At 50.3% G+C, this 11612-nt stretch overlaps 1 protein-coding gene across 2 annotated transcripts; it reads right to left on the minus strand.

Moving 5' to 3' along the window:
• Positions 1 to 311: 311 nt before the first annotated feature.
• Positions 312 to 11228, minus strand: VGLL2 (vestigial like family member 2). Of its 2 annotated transcripts, none has more exons than XM_054021323.1 (4): positions 10298 to 11228; positions 7173 to 7479; positions 3288 to 3788; positions 312 to 1436 (listed from the first exon to the last, which is right to left on the minus strand). In XM_054021323.1, exons 1-4 carry the CDS (start codon positions 10412 to 10414, stop codon positions 1396 to 1398), a joined length of 966 nt encoding a protein of 321 aa, XP_053877298.1. In that variant the 5' UTR covers positions 10415 to 11228; the 3' UTR covers positions 312 to 1395. The 2 variants fall into 2 exon arrangements, with proteins under 2 accessions (XP_053877298.1, XP_053877297.1); XM_054021322.1 differs by having other exon boundaries at positions 312 to 1601.
• Positions 11229 to 11612: the final 384 nt, after the last annotated feature.

Here is an 11612-nt window from a genome sequence, read left to right on the forward strand (position 1 = left end):
GCATGATCCAATTCTCAGTGTCCCTGATCCAGCATGAGGAAGTTTTAGTTGACACTGATGTGACTATATAAGCGTTTTGAATGACAACACTAATAGGAACTGCTGGGTTTTACAATCCCCTCTTTTCTGAGCTTTTCGAAGGGGGACATTTGGTTGCAGAATGACACCTTGCTTATTTTATATTAGTTCATCATACAAGGAGACTGTAACCTATAACATATAGTGGCTAAGCACTACTGTATCCCCTTATCTTCTGTATTTGTTACACTTCCTTTTAAAACTCACGTAAGAAAATATTTTGCACCATCAAGATTTGTGTTTAGCTTTAATACAAAGTAACTAAAATGGGTCACTTTGTCCACATTACAGGTGTTTTTTCCCCATTTTACCCTAAAGTTTCCAGTTTGTGACATCACCCTATTTGTTTAGCTTTAATCCTTCACAAACACACATGCTGAGTGAAAGGAGACATCTTTAATATAGCTTTTCTACATTTAAAAACATCCCTTATTCCCACCCTCAAAAAATTACTATTAAAGTGACAGAATGACAGCAACACACAGACAAAGAGAAATATTAGAGGCAATGGATATCAATTGTCCACAATGTGCCTTTCCTTCTGGTGTGCTCCAGTTGTTCCCCATGAAGGCTGTCAGGTTTTATTTTTTTAAGGGTTTCTTCTTTCATCATAAAACATTCCTTGTAAAAAAAATTATATATATATATATATATATATCTCCAATGCAATTGTTGTGCCAAACTCTGAGAAGTGCCACCTTGGTTGTCAAGTTTCTGGAGTTTGAACAGTTGTCCCTGGAACAGCTGCACTTCTGTAAGCCCAGGGCAGGTGGCCCAAGCTAGCCACTTGCCACTCATAACCCCAGGCCGAAAGATCTGTCCAATTTTGTTAACAGTCCAAAAGTGTTCATGAGTTAAAATTTCCTTTCCTTTCAGTTTTCTATAATGTAAAGTACAAATCCAGTTCAAAATCACTGAGTATCTCCCCAACCTGCTTTCAAGAAATAATTCTCATTGCATAAAAAATATTCACAACACCACCAAAAAAAACCCAACAACTTTCCCTCCCCCTTCCTTAAGAAGGCCAGTGATTTCACATCACTGTCCACATAATTTAACTCTTTTTAAGCAGTCTGACCACAGTTCTGGGTGTGGAGTTAGTTTAAATAAAAGTGTCTTTGGCTCTCCTCTTTCAACAGAAGGAATTTTATCCTCCACAATATGTCTTAAGTATTGTATTTGAAATGCCAAGTAGTATGAAGTCCCATTGCCTTCCCCGTGTTCTTGTCCTTGAAATGCCTGGCATAGATGCTGAGCCATGGTGGGCTTGTCTGAAGGAAGAGAGGAAGGGGACTCGGGGGTCTTTGAGTCAGCAGATCAGCTCAGGAGAGATCCACCACAGAAGGAATAACGGCGAGCTGAAAACCAAGATCAGAAGCTGTTACAAACCCACTTGATTTCAGCTCTGAATGTCACCAATTCTACTAGGCAGAGATCTACTGGGGGAGAGCCCAGGGGAAGAAGAGGTGAAGGACAGGTCTAAAACCAGTACAGATCCTTGCTTTTATCCTGAGGCTGCAAACCTGAGAATGGAGAGAAGGGGAAAAAAGGGGGAAAGAAGAAAAACAGGTACAAGATGTTTAAGGACAGAGAAAGCCAAACACCACTATTTCCTTGTGAGAGCGGAGAAGGGATCTAAAGTGAGGCTCCCCAGAATGAAAGGCAGTGGTGAAGCAAAGAAAAAAAAAACAAACTAGGCCAGGGAAAAGTGTGGATTCCTGTTTTGTCTAAAGCTTAGAGGGATCATTCATTGTGGTCAGAATAACCATGTGCCAAATACTGAGAAATGCTTCCCAGAGAGCGTTCCCTATTTTTGTGTGCTCACCCTGCTAGAAAACCAAGGCTATATCTGTCTCACCTTTCCAGTGAAAACATAGCTGCAAAAAGCTTCCCCTATGCACCTGATCACACATAAAAGACCAATGTATCAGCTTTCCTGGGGGAGGGGAAACCGTTGCACTTTTCCGTGGGAAAAGCAATTGTGCTTCCCCTCACCCAGTGGAGGATAGCAGATGCGGGGGAAGGTGAAGTCTGGAAACACCTCACTGGGGCCTGCAGGCAGCCTTAGCAGGAGTTCAGCTTGTCTTGGGGCAAGGGAGGGCCCTTAGGCAGCAGCCTTCCCGTTATGCCCAGGCGGGGCAGTCTGGAGCCTGCTCCCAACTCAAACCTCTCCTCAGCCCTGGGGCAATGCCGGGTTTACAATGGCACCAGTGGCACCATGGAGCTGGGCCCATGCTCAGAAGGAGCCCTGGACTGCTCTGCTTGCACTGTGCCCTGAGACCCTGCCAGCCCACTGGCTCCCCCCACCCCTGCTCCTCTCAGCCTGCCCGCCCGCCAACCAAGGGCTCCTCTCCACCCTCAGCCCCACCCACCGGCTTCTCTCTGCCCCCGGCCAGACCCCAGTGCACCTCCAGCTCTGGGCAGTCTCTGCTTCCCACCACCTGTAGGGTCTCGCCTGTCTCCCCAGAGCTGAGCTGCCTGGGACTGGTGCAGAAGCCTGGCCAGTCTCAGCCAGCTGGGGAGAAACAGTGTGTGTTGGGGTGGGGGGGGTTGGCTGGGCCCCTCCAGGTAAGTGGGTCCTGAGAGAACTCGGCCAGAGCAGGCCCTGGCCTGGCTGATCTCGCCACTCCCGAGGGGCCAGAGCGATTCCCCATCCTGGGACCAGCCCTGGTTGCACTGGCAGCTCAGCCTGGCAGACACAGTCGTCTCCCAGGAGGGCCACTGAGTGCGGCCGGGAGCCAGGTTGTGGGGGAGCGGGTCTCTTGGGAGTCTGGGGCGGTATTGGGCTGTGAAGAGGTGGGGAAGATCTCTGTGTGTTGGGGCACTAAGGAGTGGGAGTTGTGTGTGGGGTGCTGGGCAGTTGTGGTGGGGCGCTGGGCGAGGTGGTGTTGTGCAGGGTGCTGTGCATTTGTGGCATGGTGGGGGAGGGGCTACTGGCCATAGGGAATCGGGGGGGGGGTTACAGTGTTGGGCGGGGAGGGGGCAATGCGTGGTGGGGCATGGACCTTTGTGCGCCTGGCAACTGCCGGTTTGTAAATAGTGCCCTGGCACTGGGCTGGGCGGACCATGTCATGTCCCTGGCCGGCCCCTCGCTCTGGGGACCAACACCTCCCCACCGCGCCGTGCTCCATTGCCCCCAGGGGGGCCCAGGAAAGGTTAATCGGGGAGCGCATGGCGGGAGGGCGGATGGGGGAGGCCCTGCCCCTTACCTGCGTCCACATTGAGGCCCAGGCCCTGGGCCATGTCCCCCGCCGGGCTGGGAAAAGGGCCCGGCGCCGCCCAGGCCGCGCTGGCGGGCTCGCTCTTGCCCAGCTCGCACTGGGGGCTGCCGGGCGCGGGCGCCGAGGCGGGCGGCAGGCGGTGCGGGCGGACCGAGGCGGCGGGCACCAGCAGCGAGCTGTAGCGGGGGTCGAAGTGGGCGCCGTAGACCTCGTGCATGGCGGTGGGGCGGGGGTAGGCGGAGCCCTGGGCGCCCAGGTAGGGGTGCGGGTGCGGGTGGTGCCAGGGCTCCGGCCCGCCCTGGTGCAGGTGGCCGTGCAGCGCGGCCGGCGAGTAGGGGTCGGCCGCGGCGAAGGGCAGCTCGCTGTGGGCGGCGGCGGCCAGGGGGCTGCCCAGGCTGCTGCTCAGGGAGGCCGGGACGGAGGAGGGCTGGTACGCGCTGTTCCAGAACGAAGCGGGGAAGCTGCGCTGGCTCATCGGGAAGGAGCCGTCTGGGGAGAGCAGGAGAGAGAGAGAGAGAGAGGAGCAGCGTGAGCCAGGGAAACCGCCCCTTCTCTGTGGCCCCGGCACCCCAATAGATCTGCAAACTGGGCACCCCTGAATCGACCCCACGGAGATCCCCAACACCCCCCCAACTATCTAACAGACCCCAACAGCTCACACACCCAATTAATCACCAGAGATCAACTCCCATAGATCCCCTAACGCTATCCATCCAACAGACCCCAACAGCTCACACACCCAATAAATCAGAGATCAGATCCCCAAATAGACCCCCTCCAGCTAACCAGCCAATAGATTCCGAAACAGACCCCCTTCAGCAAACCATTCCAGTAGATCCCCAAGCAGATCCCCTCCAGCTAACATTCCAACAGATCCCCAGACAGCTCTCACACACAATAAATCAGAGATCAATCTCCCTGTAGACCCTCAAACAGATCCTTCTCCAGCTAACCATCTACAGTACTAACCGCCTGTCAGATCCCTGCCTCCAACAGATCCAGAACTTTGTTTCCTTGTGAGTTAAAACAATTGTGGCGTCCAAGTTTTTTGTGGTTCTTGGAAAAAGCCCTAGGTCTACGGGATTTCTTTCCCCCTGGTAGATGAAACAAGTCATTTCTGCTCTGCACAGGGGAGGAAATTAAAGACCTTATAGATTTTTAGCAACATGTTTATGTTTTTACTTCGCATTTACATACTCAGCATATAAAGACATCTCTCCTCCCCATGCTCTCTAAAGGCAGGCAGGTCTAGAACGAGGAGGCATTAGGAGTCAGGTCACTTGTTCTCTGAATGACCGTGGGTAATTCCCCCAGCTGTAAAGTTGGGCTAATAATGCTTGTCTGCCTCACAGGTGCGCTGCTAACATTTGTAATGTGTTTTGCAGGTCGCTTAGGTCTGTAAGATCTTCCCGGCAGGGGCTCTGTATTTTATTTGCCAATCAAGCAATATGCAGGATGAAATAATATTTACCAATAGTGAAGATAACAATGTTAAGTATTATTAATATGGTATGTTGTGCATTCCTAAAGGGAATAAAATGTGCATTAAAGAAGTGCGAGCCAGAGGTAAGTTATCTCTGAATCCCTGGCAAGGATCCTTCAGCTGTATTCAGAGAGTGGGATGTAGCACACCACAGGCACCTCCAGCACAGACTATCTTTCATCCCTGCCAAATTTCAACTAGTATTTCATTTTTATAAACCACTGACAGAAATACACGTCGAGATTGGGAAACCTTGAAGCAGAATCTTGGCTAGATTTATAATACAGAGGACTCAAGTCCTTCCCCCTAGGCAAATCTCCCACTGAAGTGAACAACTCACTGGCAATTTTACCAGTATACGGTATGGGCCAGGGTGTCTAAGAATTTGTAATTGTCATCAGGGTTTCAACCTTGTTATAAAGCCAACCCGGTCCAGTTTATCTTTTTGGACGCTAAAATACAGAATACCTGCTCTGAAGTAAAATATATTGTTAAACAAGAAAACATTCAGAGGGACTGGGATGGAATGCATTCCTGGGAAATGCTATAAGCTTTATTCTTCGGGGGGAAGTAAGTGGCCGCTAAAGCCTTAAATTTAAAGTTAGCTATTGTCTTAGTCATGATCGCCTTCTCTCCCACATGTTGCTGAGTATGCTGTAGAAAACAGTATCCTTCATAGTGTGATTTCTCATGAATACCCTCTCTGCATGTCTATAGTTCTTGTTTTCTTATAAACCCAAACGCACTTTAGTTAACTTTTTCATAAGCTGCACTGCGGGTTTTCCTCTTCCCCACATAGGACGGACGGGGAATAGAGTCACAAACTTGAAAGGTTGAACGAATATTTTGAAGTCTTGCTATCCTGGATTTAAATAAGGTATTATTTTTATTTATTTTCCCGCAGCCCCAAAAGATATGACAATCTATTATATACCTTGAGCTAGATCTATAGATAATATATAATCTGTCTGGGGCGTTGGGACGGGAGCAGTGAAAATGTTTCTACATTTTAAAAAAACCTCCCTATCAATGTACTAAACTAAAAACCAAGGGCCAGATGGTACTACCCGTTCTGAAGCGCAATGGCATCTACTGGGACTTCTGCTTAAAGACATGATAAAAAATAAAATAAGAACGCATGGTAAAAATCAGATAAGAATAGTTCCATGTGGGGAACCTCTGTGTTTTTCCAAGTATCAGGGGGTAGCCGTGTTAGTCTGTATCTACAAAAACAACAAGGAGTCTGGTGGCACCTTAAAGACTAACAGATTTATTTGGGCATAAGCTTTCGTGGGTAACAACCTCACTTCTTCAGGTTTTTACCCACGAAAGCTTATGCCCAAATAAATCTGTTAGTCTTTAAAGTGCCACCAGACACCTTGTTGTTTTTGTGTTTTTCCTGTTCCTACAGGTTGAATCACATAGTAATTTCGGGGCCATTGTTTAAATTCCCTACACCAATTTCAGCAACATTGTATAGTCAGTTGCATTTCAATGCCATGGCGGGGCGGGAGGTGGGAGGGGGGAAGTCTCGAGAGACAACATACAAGAAGCTGTTTCTTGGTAAAACAAGAAAATACATCGCTATAATTGTAACTAGACTTAAGTTTTTTCGGAGAAGCTAACATAACGCATTTAAGAGCTGGAATTGCTAACCAGTGGAGAAAATTTTCGCGACAGAATTTGTACAACTCCCACGTATAAAAGCACACATACAGATCAACGTGATTTTAACTGAACAGTCATTTCTCAGTCAGCGATAGATATTTATGAGCACCTACAATTCTGATGGAGTTTAGCAGAATTTATGGGCTCTGCCCTCTAAAAAAAATTACTCCTACTAAACCTAAAATTAACCAAATTCAATTCCCAAAGCTGGGAATATTCGTTGTATAGTTTACATTAAAATGGTTTGCAAAACAAAACCATGGAGCCCGATCCTGTTCCCATTTAATACAGGTAATTTGGGTATTTTTCCCAACTGTTCAGGGAATTTTGCTTGGCAACTTCATTGCATTTTACCAGCCTCCCTCGTGCCCCGCTCCCCCTCTGCCTGGGACAGGGTTTCAACTGCAAGAGCAGAAAACTTCCCATAGGTGGGCTTGCGCTGGCTGGTCGTTGGAGGAGATCGGCTCTAATGAGCCCTTGGAGGGTCGTTTTCCTTTGGCTTTTTTACAGCATCATTTTTGCGTTAGGAAAGTGCTGGGGGGAGGAGGGGAGGTTTCTCTGGAAGCCGGCGGGTGGAGGGCTCCTTAAGGCGACCCAAATGCTGCAGGAAGCCCTGAGCCTTTTTGGAAAATGTTCTCGGTTTTGTTGGTGGTTGTTTTGTTCACGTCCCTTTTTAGCAAGGCATTATGGGAACCCCAATAGAAAGTGCCCCCAGTGCTCACCCCTCCAAGAGCTGGTGCTCCGTGACGTCTTGGCGCTGGCACTGCTGGGCGAGTAGCTGCTGGGCTGGCTCAGGGCCCGGCTGAAGTGCTCATCTACCACGGAGCTGATGTCCCCTTGGAAGTAAGTAAACAAGACGCACCGGGAGTTGATATACTCGGCCTCGGGGGGGCGCTCCTTCTCGGGGCTGCAGTCTTCCTCCTTGATGCTGGCAGGGGCATGGCTGGAGAAGGAGCTGCTGCCGCTGCTGGTGCTGGCGCTGCTGGCGCTTTCGGGGGCTTCCTGCATTTTCGAGTAAAAGGCTAGTTTCTGTCAGGAAGGGGGGAAGAAAATAAACCCAGTCACGCAAGGCGGTGTAACGCGGTGCAGTGCCGTTAGATTCAGCTGGCGACGAATATGGGTCCGTCACTGGCCGCTAAATCCATGCCCGCCGTGGGCCATGCGGTATGGATACAGCGTATTACCCCCGCCAGCCACGACATATGTTCCCCATGAGTTCAGAACAAATCCCCTATTCGCCCCAAGAGCTTCCAGTAGCGATACGCAAGAGGAGGGATGCCTGAAGTCCGCTAGTTACCCCCTATCCCTGGATTTAGCCCCCTTGTTCCCAATCCTAGCGCTAGTGAAATGTCTGGAGAAGTAGCTGATACGTGAGGCGTGTATATACATTGCACCGAAATGCATGGCATGTATGGAGACCTATGGAGCGGGAGAGACAGGCGATGCGGGAATGAAGCCTCCTTTGCAATATAGACAGACACTGCACCAAGAAACTGCCAGGAGAAATTAACAAATGCAAAGAATCCGGGAGTGTATCTGACCCGGGGACCAGAGGGAATAACCTTAAAACAAAGCACCACACGAACCGCGGGCAAATGAAAGTTGGAGACTTTTTTTGGGGTCTTGCGTTGGAAGGCAGAAGAATGAAGCGAGGTGGGAACGTGCATCGTTTCAATAAATGTAATTGTGCCAACCCAAGCCCGCCCGGTTACCCATAGAAACTCGTTTCTTATCTATTATATCTAGACAGGAAACATTCGAAATAAAAGGGCCGGCCCTGCCCTCAGTCAGATCCCTGCTGAAGTCAATGGTCTCGCAGGAGTGTAACTGATGACAAAAATGTTCCCAAAGAGGGTCTTATAAATTATAACTGGAGAAAAAGATTGGCAGCTTCAAATACAGTTCAGGGGGAAACCACGTACTTGGCAAGCAGGAGCAGAAAGAAACCCACGGTATTTCCTATAAGACTGGATTGTTTTCACTGGGTTCTTTTAAAAACTGGAATTCACTCGAAAGTGTGCTAAATGTTTTCCATTTTTTTTCTAGCGTGTCTGCAGCTGCTAAGGGCAGTTTCTTTAGACATGAATGATTGGATTCGGATATTGCAGACAGAGGGGCTTTCAGCTGGGACTCGGGTACCATGGAGAACTCATGGAAGACAAGCGCTGAGGGGAGAAATTAAGGGAGGCCAAGGGAGGCTCCTCGCTTCGGGCCACCTACTTCGGGCAGGACAGGGGCCTGTTTCAGCGTCCCTGGCCAAGACACGCGACACATTTCAGCATGTCACATCTTCATGGACACCACCTTTCAACTTGGCTTCCAACGCAGCCATTGACTCTAATGAGTCCCCCTAATGTTAATGCTAAGGAAATGCTAAGAAAGAGAAGGGGGAAACATCAGCTGTTATTTCTATCCGTTTTTCTAAATCTCCTGCAATAAACTGCAGGTAAATCGGGACGACGTGTGTAATATTCTGCCTGAACAAAGAGGGATCAACTAAACCTTCCCTAGCCATGTGCAAGCAAAGCAGACTGAATGCATCGCCCGAACGAGGGGCCCGATTCTGTCCTCAGGACTGCACGCACAGCACCCGAGGACTCCATGGTGTCTGTCCGTGAGGGCAGAAAGGAGCCCTGGTGTTTTTTGGCTATTTTTTCGTTGGTGGAGATTTCCCACTCTCCATTTTTGGAGGGAGGAAAGGAGAGAGGGAGGGAGAGAGGGGAAGAAGAAAGAAAGAAAGAAAGAAAGAAAGAAAGAAAGAAAGAAAGATGGTTGTTGAACAGGTGCAGTCCCCTTGTAAAGTGAGCTCGGAATCTCGGATCCTATCCGACACAATGAAATAGTCTATGGCTCTGGGTGAAAAGTTCCCCTTATAAGACGGACTTCGTTTGGAACCAAATCTCTCAGTGTTTGGCAGTGTCATTGTATTGAAATACTGGGATTACTTGACACGAATGATAATCTGGCCCGTGCAGAACTAGCCAGCAACATTTTATTCACAAGCACTACAACGCCCACGTTTGTTTTTTTTTAAAGAAATTAACCCTGCAGTTTACAATTTGGATGGAATTGATTTAATGTTGCGCTAAAAGCTGAGGCCAGTTGGTGTGGAAACGAAAATTGCTTGCCTTCCCCCGACAAACTTTTTTGATATAGTTGAAACAGGAGCAAAGACACAGACTATACAACCCGACGTGAAATGGTTTAGCATCACCTACGACCTAACGTCGTTTGCCTCCAACAAACTAAACGAAAACCTTCCCCACTCCAAGTGTTCTCAGCTTCCTCCACAACCAGCTGTAGGAATCTGACAGTTTAATAATCAATACAGCCCCTCCCTCCTAGCTTCAGTGTGCAGAACACTCACGCCAAACATAAAAAAACACACCCGCCCCATTAGAAGCAAAACCTGTACGATAGGATGATAATATAGCTGTCGAAAGTGACATGTAGCAAAGTCTTTTTCTAATGACAGTTGCAGTGACTACGCTGAGCCGGAATGTTTACGGTAGTTACCCCCCCCCCTGCAACTTCCAATGAGCATTTACATTTCAACACACCACACCAACACAGCTAACAATGTAAAGACAACGACTAAGAAGGGCCGCTGATTCATTCTTTACACGAAGTTTGGTGAGTTACTTTTACTCTCATCCTGCAACATTGGCCCATGAATCTAGAACTCGGCACGGACTACAAACGGTGTTGAGACAAGCAGAGCTACACGGCGTGGGATGCTGCTCTGAGTCAGAACCATTGAGCTCCCAGGAAGTTAGTCCTGGTTTGGCATCTCCCAGAGGACACCCCTCCCTCTCTGGCTCTCTCCGCCAAGGTGCCCCACACATACCTGGTGATAAGGACTATAGGCTGCTGCAAAGTAAGGCTGGGGAGGACCATAGACTTGGTACATAACATCCAAACAGCTCATGGCTAAAGGCAGCTGCGAACTGATTTTTTGGATCATCAACTGTTGTTCTGCAAAGTGAAGTGATGCTTCATGGGTGGCTCCTGGGGGTTAGAGTCACTGGTCATTGGCGGGGCGAGTGAGGGGATGAGGTGACCCCCCTTCCCCTCCCAGAGCTGTCGCTCTTTTCCAGCAATAAAACTCCAGCAAATGAGCTCGGGGCAAACAGGCTCCGCGGGCTCCAGCCAGGAGGCATTTAAACCCCACGCCCCGCGTCAGGCGAGGGGAGGGGAGCCAGGGACCAATGGGAGGGCGAGCTCCCGCGTGGTGACTGCGCGACCCTGGCTGGTCCTCTTGGTCTCCCTCTGGTCCTCGCTCGCTGCTGGGCTGTCCCGGGCTCTCCCCAGCCTGGGGCTGGGCTTTACGGGGGCAGCTCAGCCCCTCAGCTCCCAGCCGCCCGAGGAATACGGGGCAGCGCAGGGACAGCTGGCATTGGAGTAGCCCCGAAGCCAGGAGGGCAGCAGCCAGCACGACCGCAGCCAGAGGGGCTCAGCCCGGGCCTGCGGCTCCCCCAGCCCAGCTGTTCGCAGGCAGCTCCTTCTCCCAGGGGGATGGGGTGGCGGGAGCGATCCCTGCAGCAGGGATCCGCCCCGGGCCTTGGGGGCAGGTCCCGCTCCCCTGGGCGCTGCTGACACTGCGGAGTGGCAGAGCCGGGGAGGAAATAAAGCTGCAAAGCGAGGCGGGGCTCAGGCTTTCGGAGCCAGTGGGGAGTTGGAAGAAAGTGTGAACGCGGGGCAGCTGGAGTCCCGCAGCTCCGGGGCGCCAAGTGAGCTGCAGAGCGGAGGAGCTTTAAGGCAGGATGCTGCGCGCCTGCCGGTGTGTGTGTGTGTGTCAGGGAGGGAGGGGGAACGGGGGCGAGGAATGCACTCCCCGCGGCTCCAGAGAGCAGGGGGAGGCAGGCCGGGGAAGAAAAGACACCTCCCAGTCAAGTTCCAGCCCAAGCCGACGGGGCAGGGAACTGATTTTTAGCCGTTTCCTGCTGCAATGAAAATTGTGTAAAATATGACAAAACAGTGCGTAGCCCAGATAATGGGGGAGGGAAATACCCTCCTCAAACTGCCCGATTGTGACACACAGCACCCTTCAAACTGCTCCTGGCAGTGACACACATCCCCAGACTGTGACACAGGACACCTTCCAAACTACCCCTGATGGTGACACAGAAACAAAATACTCCCCAAACGGCCCCAAATTATGA

This window comes from Malaclemys terrapin, chromosome 3 (genome assembly GCF_027887155.1).
Source record: "Malaclemys terrapin pileata isolate rMalTer1 chromosome 3, rMalTer1.hap1, whole genome shotgun sequence".
NCBI lineage: Eukaryota > Metazoa > Chordata > Testudines > Emydidae > Malaclemys > Malaclemys terrapin.

Coding starts and splice junctions, on each gene's coding strand:
- VGLL2 (XM_054021322.1), bottom strand. CDS start 10,414: ATGATCCAAAAAATCAGTTCGCAGCTGCCTTTAGCCATGAGCTGTTTG. Junction 3,789..7,172: donor GAGCACCAGCTCTTGGAGGG/GTGAGCACTGGG, acceptor TGCTCTCCCCAG/ACGGCTCCTTCCCGATGAGC. Junction 1,602..3,287: donor GGGCCTCAATGTGGACGCAG/GTAAGGGGCAGG, acceptor CTCCATTCTCAG/GTTTGCAGCCTCAGGATAAA.